The sequence below is a fragment of the Podarcis pityusensis genome (genome assembly GCF_964106645.2).
Source record: "Podarcis pityusensis genome assembly, chromosome: 1".
Taxonomy (NCBI): domain Eukaryota; kingdom Metazoa; phylum Chordata; class Lepidosauria; order Squamata; family Lacertidae; genus Podarcis; species Podarcis pityusensis.
The window spans coordinates 118,418,814-118,432,475 of NC_138028.1; the positions used below are offsets into that span (position 1 = coordinate 118,418,814).

A 13,662-nucleotide genomic window follows, 5' to 3' on the forward strand; every position below is an offset into this window, starting at 1 on the left:
GCAGTTTCCCTAAGTTATCTGTGTTTGCAGACAAAACTTTACACAGAATTGTGAATGTTTGGTTTTCAATATCTAAGTACCAGTTATAAAATATATTTTACGTAGAGGTAACATTGGATTTCTCTGGTCAAAAATCAAGAAAAGAAAATGGGGCACAGCCCGTTTTAATGTGATTGTAAGAGAAAAACCCTTTCAGGATAAAAGCAACAACTAATAGCAACATTACAGTGAAATAAGGCCCCTTTCATTTTTTTTCCCCCTCTGCACATTGGTTTTGGGTGTATCCCACAGTACTAATCCCATTTGGCACAAAGTAATTCTATCTTGCATAACAGCCACAGAGATTCATGAACTGCAGTTACTACCAAGCAGGAAGAGATCAATGGATGAAAAACTACAGCTATTTCGTGTTGAACTTGGTTCAGCAGCCTCTCACCTGGGGCATTAACACTAGCTTAAGTCATTTTCTTGACAAGGACATGGCTTGCAACTCATAGTGTGTTTTTTCATGGCTGGAGAACTCTTAACATATTTTAACTCATTGTGCAACTAGAGCAACAGATTAGGACCATGTGACCCTCCAGTTCACTCCAATTCCCATCAGCCCCACCCAGTATGGCCAATAGAGATGCAAATTCCACAAGGCAGTGGGCTCAATCCAGACTAAGGGCCTCTCCACACTTATCATTTATAGAACTGTTGCTGTTCGATCCAACATTTTAAAAGGTGAATACAGTCGTACCTTGGAAGTCAAACGGAATCCAAAACGTCCAGAAACCAAAGTGCGGCTTCTGGTTGGCTGCAGGAAGCTCCTGCAGCCAATCGGAAGCCGCAGAAGCCCTGTCGGATGTTCAGGTTCCAAAGAAAGTTCACAAACCGGAATACTCACTTCCAGGTTTGTGGCGTTCAGGAGCCAAAATGTCCGAGTACCAAGCCCAAGTACCGAGTACCAAGCCCAAGTACTGAGTTCGGGATCCAAGGTACCACTGTATGTAGCTAATTGTCTGCATCTTTGGCCACAGTCATTATTAGAGAGTGAGTGTGGAGTTTTCCTTTCCACACTAATGGAGGGTTCTGCCCAAACTGAGAAAAGTTCCATGGCTGTAGTCACTCTCCTAATGTAGCCTTACATCCTTCCGGCAATTATTGTTGGTGCTATGAGCCTGCACATGGGGACAGCACTTTTGTGATTTATTTATTTTTAAAATTATGCCTACTGTTCAAGAATACAGTGGTACCTCAGGTTAAGTACTTAATTCGTTCCAGAGGTCCGTACTTAACCTGAAACTGCTCTTAACCTGAAGCACCACTTTAGCTAATGGGGTCTCCTGCTGCCGCCGCGCCGCCGGAGCACAATTTCTGTTCTCATCCTGAAGCAAAGTTCTTAACCTGAAGCACTATTTCTGGGTTAGCGGAGTCTGTAACCTGAAGCGTATGTAACTTGAAGCGTATGTAACCTGAGGTACCACTGTACTGATCTTGTGGGGGTAGAGGAGATTAGAAAAGGAACTACATGTTTGCCTGAACAATGGTGACTCTGGTTATTGTGATGAAATTTCGTATGCATCTCATGACTGCTGACAAGGGCTCAGTCCCATCATTTCTATCTGTCATGTATCTCCTTTGAACTGAGCTCACAAACTTAACATCTTCCACTGGTTTGAGGGAAGGGCCAATAAAAACTGTCTGCCAAATCTAGGGCTCCCATACATCCGGAATTTCGTGGACATAGCTGGGATTCGGCCATTGTAACCAACACCTGGGCGGAAAATCTCCGAATGTAAAAGCAGGGTTTTGAGTACAACATCCGGGAATATTAGCTGAAGGACGCTGACATTGTGTGGCAACATGCCCCAAAATCCCCCAAACCCCAGCAACTATTCCATTATAAATAGTAGGTGTGGGGGGGCCCTAGATTCCATAGCGCTGAAAAGCGCTATGGAAAGTTAATCATGACTAACTTAGTGGCCTCTAAAATAAATGGGACAATTAACTTATCCTGGAATCCAACCTAATGTGTTCTCATTTTGCCATTGTCCAGAGGTGCACGAAAGCTCTGCTTACCTAAATGCATCTTAGAATAATTGTACAGAATGGTAAAGTTCAAGGAAGCTAAAAAGAGAGCAAGCTAAATACACTTTGTTGAAGACAAACAGGATTAGAGGCGAATCGAAACATGTTTTGAAGTGTTTTCCAGCAATGCTTAGTAAACATTTTAACTGAAGGTAGAATCGCTTTCCTGTGTTCAGTAACTAGCACTGAAAAACCAGGATTTGCAAGAAAAACAAGAACATGTAAATTCATGCTGTTTTACCATTTCGGGACTTCAGATCTCGGTGAATTACTTTGACTGGAGCCTCCATATGCAAATAGTGCATTCCTAAAAGGAAATGGTATTTAAAAAGAAAGGAAGAAAATCTATGTTATAACATGATCACTTCTTATCAGCACTTGCAATGGCTTCTTCAGAAGCCAAATGCAAATAAGGCAAAATGGGTCTAACAAAATCTTGGAGCAATTCATGTATTTCAATTCTGTGGTGAGGAAGAGAAGACACACATTCAAATAAAAAAAATACTCAGCGAAGGAAAGGGTACGTGCATTTTTCATGAAAGGCTACATAGCACACGTCTCTCCCCAAAGTAGCAAGTGAACAGGCCTTCAATTATTTATGTATAGCCTTTATACCGTATTTTTCCGTGTATAACATGCCCCTGTGTATATTTGGGGGACTCCAAATTAAGAAAATGGGGGGAGCTTGTTGTTGAGCTTTTTTTGGGGGGGGGATGCCAAAAATCACTCACCCACATGACCGTATGCGTCGCCAGAGGCACCAATCGTATGCCTGCTCACCGCCAGCAGGTGGAAATCGCCCAACCAATTGCTGCTGACAATCTCCTAATCACTGTGATTGGGCCAATCGCCTGTACCCCCAATGTATAAGAGAAGCCCAAAATTTTTAACTTTTTTAAAAAAGAAAAAACCCTTGTCTTATACATGGAAAAGTACGGTATGCCACATTTCTGTCAAGGCATCCTAGGTAGTATACAATTTTAAAATCCTAAAACATATGAATGGTTAACTATATGTTGTAAGCCACCCAGAGTGGCTGGGGAAACCCAGCCAGATGGGTGGGGTATAAATAATAAAATTACTATTACTATTACTATTACTACTACTACTACTACTACTACTATTATTATTAATAGAGTCATCCTAGGCCAGGCATGGCCAAACTTGGCCCTCCAGCTGTTTTGAGACTACAATTCCCATCATCCCTGACCACTGGTCCTGTTAGCTAGGGGTGATGGGAGTTGTAGTCCCAAAACAGTTGGAGGGCCAAGTTTGGCCATGCCTGGCCTAGGCCAACTGTTGACACAATTTCCTAGTCCTGGGCTAGAGTCTTAAGCAGCCACTAAAGAAGGTGGGATGCAGTTGGTCCAATGGTTCTGTCAGGCCTTTGCTGGTTCTGTCAGAGTCTATATTACATTAGTAATATATTTGCATTTTATGATGCTCAATCGATCTTTAAAAAGCTTTTTTCTGCCCAGCTCAAATATTGATAATGACCCCTTTTCTCCCTACAGGGAAGTCATTCTCATGCAGCCTTTTGCCCTACAAAGATGCCATATAAAGAAAATGGGAACATTACTTATGAACGGAAGCTGAGAACAGCAGAAAGAAATAAATTCTGTAGGTATTTCCAGAGCCGTAGCTATTGGGGGGGGGGCGCTAGCCAGCTTTTTTGCCCTAGGTAAAACCTCCACAGGGGCGCCATTGAGGCTCCCAGTCTCTGTGTGCATATGCATGCAAATGCACATGGGAGGTGTCAAACCAGGTCTTTGACCCGGGTGAAATAAACCATCTCCTTAAACTACATCCTGTACCAAGCATCTGGTAAATCAAGATTCACTAGGAGGTCTTGGAAGAAGAAGAAGAGTTTGGATTTGATATCCCGCTTTATCACCACCCTAAGGAGTCTCAAAGCGGCTAACATTCTCCTTTCCCTTCCTCCCCCACAACAAACACTCTGTGAGGTGAGTGGGGCTGAGAGACTTCAGAGAAGTGTGACTGGCCCAAGGTCACCCAGCAGCTGCATGTGAAGGAGCAGGGAAGCGAACCCGGTTCCCCAGATTACGAGACTACCACTTTTAACCACTACACCACACTGGCACCACACTGGAAGCTTTCGTGGAAGATAACCAAGTTGATAGCACTGGAGAACGTGAACAATTCAGACTAAGGATTAAAGATAATGTTGCTCCTTTTTTTCAAATTATTGCAATAAACCTCCCTTTGTTACCAATGAATCTCACTTACCTTTAGCTATATCAGTTGCCCAGGTCATTATATGATCCATATCCATCTCTTCGCTTCTGTTGCTATTTATGTAGTCATACAGTGATCCAGCAGAAGCATATTCTGTGAAGAAATAGCACACATCTTTAAAAAAGGCTTTGTCTAATGCTGGACAGGTGCACGGTGATGTTTGGCTTTCCTCATGAAAAGCATTTACATGAGGAGCACGCTTTGAACGCATGCAAATGGGGAGTTGCCTGTACTGGAGAGTCACACAGGGCCTTTAAGGGTGTGCTCTCTGAAAATTGTCAGCAATAATCCACCAATTCTGGCAGGAGGGCTTTATCAGACTCCGTTCAGCCTTCTGGTGCTGATATAAAAGACAAATTTTGGATTCTGTGGTGTGTTCTGAAGTACATTTCCAGTTCATGCAGGGCCTTTAAAGGTAAAGGTAAAGGGACCACTGACCATTAGGTCCAGTCGTGGCCAACTCTGGGGTTGCAGCGCTCATCTCGCTTTATTGGCCGAGGGAGCCGGCGTACAGCCTCCGGGTCATGTGGCCAGCAGAACTAAGCCGCTTCTGGCGAACCAGAGCAGCGCACGGAAACGCCGTTTACCTTCCCGCTGGAGCAGTAACCTATTTATCTACTTGCACTTTGACGTGCAGGAGCAGGGACCGAGCAACGGGAGCTCACCCCGTCACGGGGATTCGAACCGCTGACCTTCTGATCGGCAAGTCCTAGGCTCTGTGGTTTAACCCACAGTGCTACCCGCATCCCTCACAGGACTTTTAGGTTCATAAAATTTCAAATAAACCAAGTGTCATCACTGAAACTTCTTAAAACCTACCACATCTTATTTCCCAGAATTTCTTTTGCACGCAGCACTGTAAACTGTCCCCTGGGTTCATGTTCTGACAAAATACTTTTAAAAATATACAAATCAGCAAAGATTCTCTAACACATAATGCTTCTTCGTTTCAGTTATTTCTGCTTTATAAGCTGCTCGTCCTGTTTTTGCAGTCCCATTGCTTTGCTCTTCCAAGCACATCCATGTGCCTTGTTTCGTATACATCACATGCTTCAAATTACATACCCTTCAACCAAGGACTTGTGTAAACTGTTCATACAACAGTTTGGCCAATTAAGAGAGATAAATATGTGTAAACAACTCACATAAAAGTAAGGATATGTGCATTGCCGTCTTTGAGGAGGAGCTACATATGTCAAGCAAATTTGTATTTAATTCAAAATATAGAATCATAGAATCGTAGAGTTGGAAGGGACCTCAAGGGTCATCTCATCCAACCCCCTTTGATGCAGGAATATGCAGTTGTCCCACACAAAGATCAAACCTGCAACCACAGCATTATTAACACCATGCTAACCAATGGAACTATCTAGTTTATGTGTTGTAAAAAAGGAACGACTTCGATTTATTTAAAACAGTTAGCATGCCCTCCACGAATATGTCTAACACTCTTTTAAAAAGTCCTCCAAGCTGGTAGCCGTTATTATATCTTGTGAGAGTTCACCCCATAGTTTAACTATGCATGAAGAACTAATTTTGCTCTGCTGCTCTGAATCTTCCAACACTCAGCTCCATTGTGCGGTCCTAGTTTTACAAGGGTGAGAGAAACACATGCACTCTCTATGTACTTTCTCATACCATGCATAATTGTATACTTCACTAGTAAGTTCTCCCTCACCCTACTTTTTCACCTTTTTTTCCTATCCTAAAAAGCCCCAATGTTCTAAGAGAACAAGGGAGAAGTTCACGGGTTTTTTTCTAGAAAAATAGCACCGGTTACAACCTTTCTTTATTGGTGACGGGGCATTCTTTCTGAGGTGTGCACTCAGTATTTCAAAGGCATTATCATATTGACGGTCTTATTTTCAATCTCTTTCCTAACAATCCTTTTTAAGTGGGAGATACAGCAATCAGCAGTCCAAGTGCAGTAACAGTTGTTGGATCTCACTCTGTGCAATGTGTGTTTTCAGAGACTGAAAGGATGGCAAAGGGCACTAAACCCTAGGGCTCAATCTGAAGACTGGCCTGTAAACTCCTGGGAGTAGTCTGTAGCCATTGTAGCACTGATGCCAGGGCAGGGCACAAAGTATAAAATATAACTGCAGAAAGAACTATTTTTAGACAGAAGCACGCTGGTGTTGTGAGCAGTGTTAAACAGAGAAAGGAGTTAAAATGGGAGCAGGGAGGGGGGTGGAACTCCACTGAGGAAACTATAACATCTTTAAAACTTTCTGGCCATGAAAGCTACACAAAAGTAGTAATACACTGGTCACTGCAAATATAGATACAGTGGTACCTCGGATTACAGACGCTTCAGGTTACAGACTCCGCTAACCCAGAAATAGTACCTCAGGTTAAGAACTTTGCTTCAGGATGAGATCAGAAATTGTGCTGCGACGGTGCGGCAACAGCGGGAGGCCCCATTAGCTAAAGTGGTACCTCAGGTTAAGAACAGTTTCAGGTTAAGAACGGACCTCCAGAACGAATTAAGTTCTTAACCCAAGATACCACTGTTCCTAGGATTTCAGAAACAAGAACAGCTTCTTAAATGTAAAACACATACACCCAGGGCCGGATTTAGGTTTGATGAGGCCCTGAGCTACTGAAGGTAATGGGGCCCTTTATATGTCCAGCTGTCTTTTGTCAACAACAAATTGTCGCTGGTTTTTGTGTGTGTGTGTTGAATATATGCTATATGGTAATTTATGGACCTAATAGGTTTCTAAAGCCATTTGCACATAACAAAAATATGTATTTTATCAAAGTAATTGCTGAACAGAAATGCAGTTAAGAAGTATATTAATAGTGAAATACAATTAAGAAGAAGCATATTTTTGGGGAGCCCTTAAGAGAGTGGGGCCCTCAGCTATAGCTTGTTTAGCTTATACGTAAATCCAGCACTGCATAAACCACAAAAGGAAGGCTTGTAACTTACCAGTAACTATGCCATAGTTGGGGGGTTCGAGAACAGCTCCATAAAACTGAATGATGTTTTTGTGGCTGAGCACGCTGAGGATTTCTGCCTGTTCAAAATACAGAAAATTTTAAGTTGTCAAAGCAAAACTGCGTACGGTTCCACCTATAGTAAACGTTTAAATCAAACTATCTCTGAATCCATCTGTTTCACAAACAAGATTTGAATATTCAAAGAATGCACGCCGAGTTAAACGGTGAACACTCAGCAACACTTCTGAGAGTCAACCACCTTCACATCCTTGAGTAAGGCTTTGTAAGTGTCATCAACCAACAGTTTCATAATTTGGAAGTATGAAAGCCGTTACATTGCAAGGTCCATCTTCAGGTGGTTGAGCTGTGACTCTAGAGGCCTTTTCCTGTCTCGATAAATACACAGATGCAACACCCTTCATTGGCTACACAAGGGACGAGGGGGGTTATTTCTTACCAAAATACTGTAGAGACAGAAGTCAACAGTAAACAGGGGTGGCACGTCCCATTTCACTGCCGCCCTCTCACGGCCTCCCCTCTGGTGGCACCACACCTCTCTTACCGGTGAGATCTCGCCAGAAACCAGTGCCACTGCCAGCAGTAGTGAGGCGGGCACTGCCTCTTGGGCTTCTGCTACTCAAGGTAGGCAACTCACCTTGCCTCATCAGTGGGCTGGGACTGGGGTCAATGCACTTGTAGACTGATTTTACCTTTTACAGATTAATTTTCTGTAGAAGGCTGTACACATGCCACCAGCATCCACCAAAAATCAGGAACATTACATTTCACCCAGAAAAGATGAAAAAATGCTCTACAAGTTGAATGGCAAGAACCATGAAAATTGCCACAACATACATAAATTTACATTTTCCTTCTGGCTGAACGTATTTGTGAAGGCTCCATTTTGAAAATAAACTCCATTCGGCTACCAGATCAACCAACCAACATCGTGTTTAATATATCAGCTAAATTTCACAGCGTGAAGCACTCTCTCATGCCACAAAATTACAGGGTTAGACGTGTTTAACTATGCTAGCACTCTGATTAGCAGAACATCACTAAGTGCTTACTAATATTTATCACTGTTTCACGTGAGAGTTGATTAGTTATATGGTTCGGAAATATTTGCCACGTTCATGTGAAGAACGCTAAAATGATTTAGAAAGGACTGAAGGCAGGTAAGGAAAGAAATGGAACCCAAACATTCTCCAGAATTTTAAGGATCAGTAAAAATTTAAACCTGGGAAAGTTTTAATCTGATAACTGTTCCCCACAATGTTTTATGGAAGTTAATTCTTCTCTACCATCGGCGGCTCAATCCTGATGGTGTTGGGGGTTACAGCAGGATAATGCCAGCATATAAACACCCTTGTAAAGTTGTCACAATGCTATACCTTCCTAGTTGCATAACCAAAAGCAAAAACAAAAACAAACAACAACAGAACAGGAGAAACAAGAGATTGGCATACCATCACCAGCCACTTCTGCAAAAGCTCTGGCCGCACTGCACCCCAATGACAACCCCACAGTACCCATGGCAGTAGCACACCAATCAACACATGACGATGGCAGGGCCACCATGATTATACATCACAGAACCCAGCCCACCTCTCATTCAACACAATGCGCTAATTCAGACCCAGAAAGAGGTCACAGAACCACACGTATCAGACAAAAGCCTCCATGATTAGAAGAGAAACGAACACCTGCCACCACAAATTCCAAGACTCTTCTCAAACCCCGTGGAATCCCAAACATAGCTGGCCCTTTCAATACCAAACTGTTTCTAGCCACTTATCTTAAGCACTGATATAGAGTAAAAATAAGAGATTGACCATGAACCCCACGTAGCTGTAAGAGATCTGATCTTCATCAGAGATTTAACACTCGAACAACCGAGATCACAAGGCTTCCTGTCTACCACAGTGTAATATGTGAGCAAACCCTTAGCCCACAACCCCCAATGTGGAGAGGCTTTAGCTGAGCAGAAGGACATACCTTTCATCACATGCAGAATGCCCAGGGTTCAATCTCAGCATCTCCAGGTAAGGCTGGGAAAGACTCATGACCGAGGCCTTGGAGTCCTGGTGAGTCGCTATAGAAGAGGGTTTCCCAAATTTGGGTTGCCAGCTGTTTTGGACTACACCTCCCATCATCCCTAGCAAGCAGGACCAGTGGACAGGGATGATGGGAACTGCAGTCTAAAAACGGCAGCAAAACCAAGTTTGGGAAACCCTGCCTGGATAGACAATATACTGAGCTGGATGGACCGATCATAAAAGGCAGCTTCCTTTCTTCTTAAGTCTTATTCCAACCACATAAGGATGATGAAGTTATGCCTGTCTTGCTCAAAAGTAAGTGGTTTGGGGGATTATAAACTTTCACCCTAATCCCACAGATGTTCAGACCTTGTTGTAGTTTAGTTGTTTAGTCGTGTCCGACTCTTCATGACCCCATGAACCAGAGCACACCAGGCACTCCTGTCTTCCACTGCCTCCTACAGTTTGGACAAACTCATGCTAGTAGCTTCTCATCCATCTCATCCTCTGTCGTCCCCTTCGCCTTGTGCCCTCCATTTTTCCCAACATCAGGGTCTTTTCCAGGGAGTCTTCTCTTCTCATGAGGTGGCCAAAGTATTGGAGCCTCAGCGTCAGGATCTGTCCTTCCAGTGAGCACTCAGGGCTGATTTCCTTCAGAATGGATAGGTTTGATCTTCTTGCAGTCCATGGGACTCTCAAGAGTCTCCTCCAGCACCATAATTCAAAAGCATCAACTCTTCGGCGATCAGCCTTCTTTATGGTCCAGCTCTCACTTCCATACATCACTACTGGGAAAACCATAGCTTTAACCATACGGACCTTTGTTGGCAAGGTGATGTCTCTGCTCTGATGTCTCTGTTCAGACCTATGACAGCACAAACCACAGTATGTGCCATCAATCTCATCTTATGAAAGGCATTAGTGAAAGGGTTGTCTTATCATTATCTTAACCAACAGCTATCGTGATTCTTAGGATATATGAGATACATCATCTGCACTGATGCAGCTAATTCTGTTGCAGTTAAAAGGCTCACCCACCACTGTTCACAAGCCCCAGGCTGCTCTCTGTGCAAGCATGTGCTACTTTGCAATGGTAGCTGCCGCCAGCACACATGTGGTTGTTTTGCCACAAGTTACCAGCACTGTGGTAAACTGGGACATTGTGCCAAAGCTGCAGCGCTTGCACCTCACTCCACACAGTGGTTATTTGCCATGGGGAAAGCTCAACTCCTTAGTCCACCAGAAGGTTTCTCTCCTCTTCATAAATGGTCCTTACAATTCATTTGCCTCAAACCTTGGGGAACAAGTTTTTCCAATTGCTGTCCAATTAAAAATATTATTCGTACAGCCACTATATAGACATATATTCTTCTCGTACTAGGCAAAGCAGAGGGGAAACTGCACGATGCACAGTTTGTGGCTATTTTATACCCACAAAATCTGGTCTGCCATCTGTTTCATTGAGGCCGCTGCTCTTTCTCTCCAACTGCAAAATGAAACTGCCATATAAAAACCCAGACAGCATGTTTACTTAGATAGGCTCATTTCTTCTCGGAATCTTTTCAGGAAATAAAACATTTAAACAAAAGCCAGTTGGTTACGTTTGCTGAAAAGTTAGCTAGGCACCAGAAGTTCCAAAATACATAAATAAAATTAATGGAATATGTTCCCTATAATCCATTCTGAGCCACAGTGGACCCTGCTTGGAACTCGTAACTGCCCATGTATTCCAGATGCCACTGCCAGAGTTTAAAGAACACAGGGGAAAAACAGCACACAGGAGACAGAGTTTGAAGAAAGAAACACAAGAACGCTCTTGTAGTGCCGTGGTCCCTGTCCAAATCAGCTCCCCCACAGGGCAGTAGTTCCCTAAATTTTGGGGACACTGCCCCCTTGATTCCTTAAATTCATCCCCAGTGCTGCCTACCCTACCCTATAAAAAGCATTATGCAAATAGCGATTTGCATGGCCCACTAAGAAACCCAGCTTTTACTTATACCACAAAAAAACTTTTGTAAAAGATCCAGAATGGATTCTCAATATTTTCAGTTGTGTGACATGTGTACAAATATCATCCTGCATTTTCTGTGGGAGTTGTTGACTTTTTGACTTTTGGGGTGCCAGATTATGTTTTGAGCTATTTTTAAGGAAATTCGCCAAAATCTACACTTTCAACATGGGTTGCCATACGTCCAGATTTTCCCAGACATGTCAGCGATTTCCTCCTCGACACTGTTTACAATGGCCGAATCCTGGTTAGGTCTGGAAAATTCCGAATGTATGGCAACCCTAAACACCAGAGAATAGAGCTACTTGGCATGTGCAGAATTGTGGACAATTCCACTCATGTGTTGCTTTTTCTGCTAACTGTAATGGCGGCATATGATTTCTACACTGCACACAAAGCCGTTGGGGGAGACCAGGATTTCTATCTAACAATGCCCTTAGGGCAAATGCACGAGACCTGTGCAGATTTTCATACCTGAAAAGTTATATTATATCAAATTATGTTCCACTAAAATGTCCTATTGGTCTTTGATAAGGCAAGCACTGGGGCCAAAGTGTGCAGTGTTGGGAAGCTAGGCATCTTGGACAGAATAATCCATTGTCTAACAAAGATTCTCTTTCTCTACTTCATGAACAGCAACATCTCTTGAGAAATTGAGAATGCTCCCCTACAGCGTTCATCAATGGACTGCCCTCCAGATGTTGTCATCAGTGGCAATGAGATCCCCTACGCCTCACCCTGAGCGCATCATAGTCTCAGTTAAGTTCTGATTTTTAATGCAACCCAAGTGAATATACATTTCGCTTCCATAAACCACAGGAACCTTTCTTGCAATGTGTTCCAATAAATAATACATTTCTGGATACATAAGTATGACTATCTTGGGCACATCACTTTTAAGGCACCACTAATAAGCATCAGGGACGCGGGTGGTGCTGTGCGTTAAACCACAGAGCCTAGGACTTGCCGATCAGAAGGTCGGCGGTTCGAATCCCCGCGACGGGGTGAGCTCCCGTTGCTCGGTCCCTGCTCCTCCCAACCTAGCAGTTCAAAAGCACATCAAAGTGCAAGTAGATAAATGGGTACCGCTCCAGCAGGAAGGTAAACGCCATTTCCGTGCGCTGCTCTGGTTCGCCAGAAGTGGCTTAGTCATGCTGGCCACATGACCCGGAAGCTGTACGCCGTCTCCCTCGGCCAATAAAGCGAGATGAGCGCCGCAACCCCAGAGTCGGCCACGACTGGACCTAATGGTCAGGGGTCCTTTAATAAGCATCTTGAGACTTTATTTAACCTCTGTGGATGTTCAATTTGATTGCAAAAGGAAAAACAAAAAAAATCAAAGACACCCATTTTAACATAAAGCTGCACAATACCTTAATTTATAGCTTAGTATTGAGTCACTGTGGCTTTGCCATAGTTGTGCTATTGCCTAACTTGAAATCTAGCGCTTGGGCAACTTGTGAACAAAGTGAGAAAGAAAGAATGAAAGGCAGACAAAGTACCTTCCTTTCTTCAGCAAAACCTTTAAAAACTTCTCATTCCTGAAATTGAGAGAAATTCTACGGACTTTGTGCATCCTGAGGTAAAGTTCTTAACCCGAGATACTACTTCCGGGTTAGCGGAGTCTGTAACCCGAAGTGTTTGTAACCCGAGGTGTTTGTAACCCAAGGTTCCACTGTATATTAAAAAGTAGATTGGTCTGCTTAAAAAACTCCATTTTGCTTCAGAGATTTGACTGAATTCAAACTTTACCACAGTCAGAATCACACTGAAGTTTCCATTTTCAGATCTCACTTCTTCAGAAAAGAACATTTTCTTGAGAACATAGCCCACACTTTTTTTTACATTAAAATTAAGATTTCATCCTTGTTTCTTCTTTTAAGCACAGTGGAAAGGACCGGTTTTTCTCCTCTATATTCCAACCAAGCCGAAGGACAGAATCTTCACTCAAAGCTCACAATCAAAGAGACCTCTCCATCGCTTCTCAATTTATCTATTGCCACAATTCTCTTTTAAAAGGGGTATCTGGCAATAGAACCTGAACACAGGGATTTTAAAAAAGCATCGGGCAGAAATATACCTGTCAAAATCCGATTGTGGTCCAAATCCAACCAGCTGTTAAGCGGAGCAATAAGAACGCGCACACACTTCTGCCTAATAAAATTTGAATCAAACACTTTGCATCTGATTCTCCATGTGAGCTTTTATGCAAACTTCTAAAGTGCAAGGAATCCTGGGGTGGAAAAGCTATTCTGAGAGCTTTCACATAGTTCATATAATTAGGGAAACCACTTCCTTTGATTGTAAGTGTTCAAAACAGCTGAATTTCTGCTATCAAAG

General features: G+C 43.0%; 1 protein-coding gene across 2 annotated transcripts in view; it reads right to left on the reverse strand.

The window, feature by feature from the left end:
- MAP3K20 (mitogen-activated protein kinase kinase kinase 20) overlaps positions 1-13,662 on the reverse strand; it is a 68,219-nt gene that overhangs the window by 41,955 nt on the left and 12,602 nt on the right. For both annotated transcript variants that reach the window (XM_080971591.1, XM_080971590.1), the window contains exons 3-5: positions 7,265-7,352; positions 4,321-4,422; positions 2,315-2,380 (exon numbers count right to left, since the gene is read on the reverse strand). In XM_080971591.1, coding sequence (XP_080827717.1) covers positions 2,315-2,380; positions 4,321-4,422; positions 7,265-7,352 — 256 coding nt within the window. The remainder of the gene's footprint in view (positions 1-2,314; positions 2,381-4,320; positions 4,423-7,264; positions 7,353-13,662) is intronic.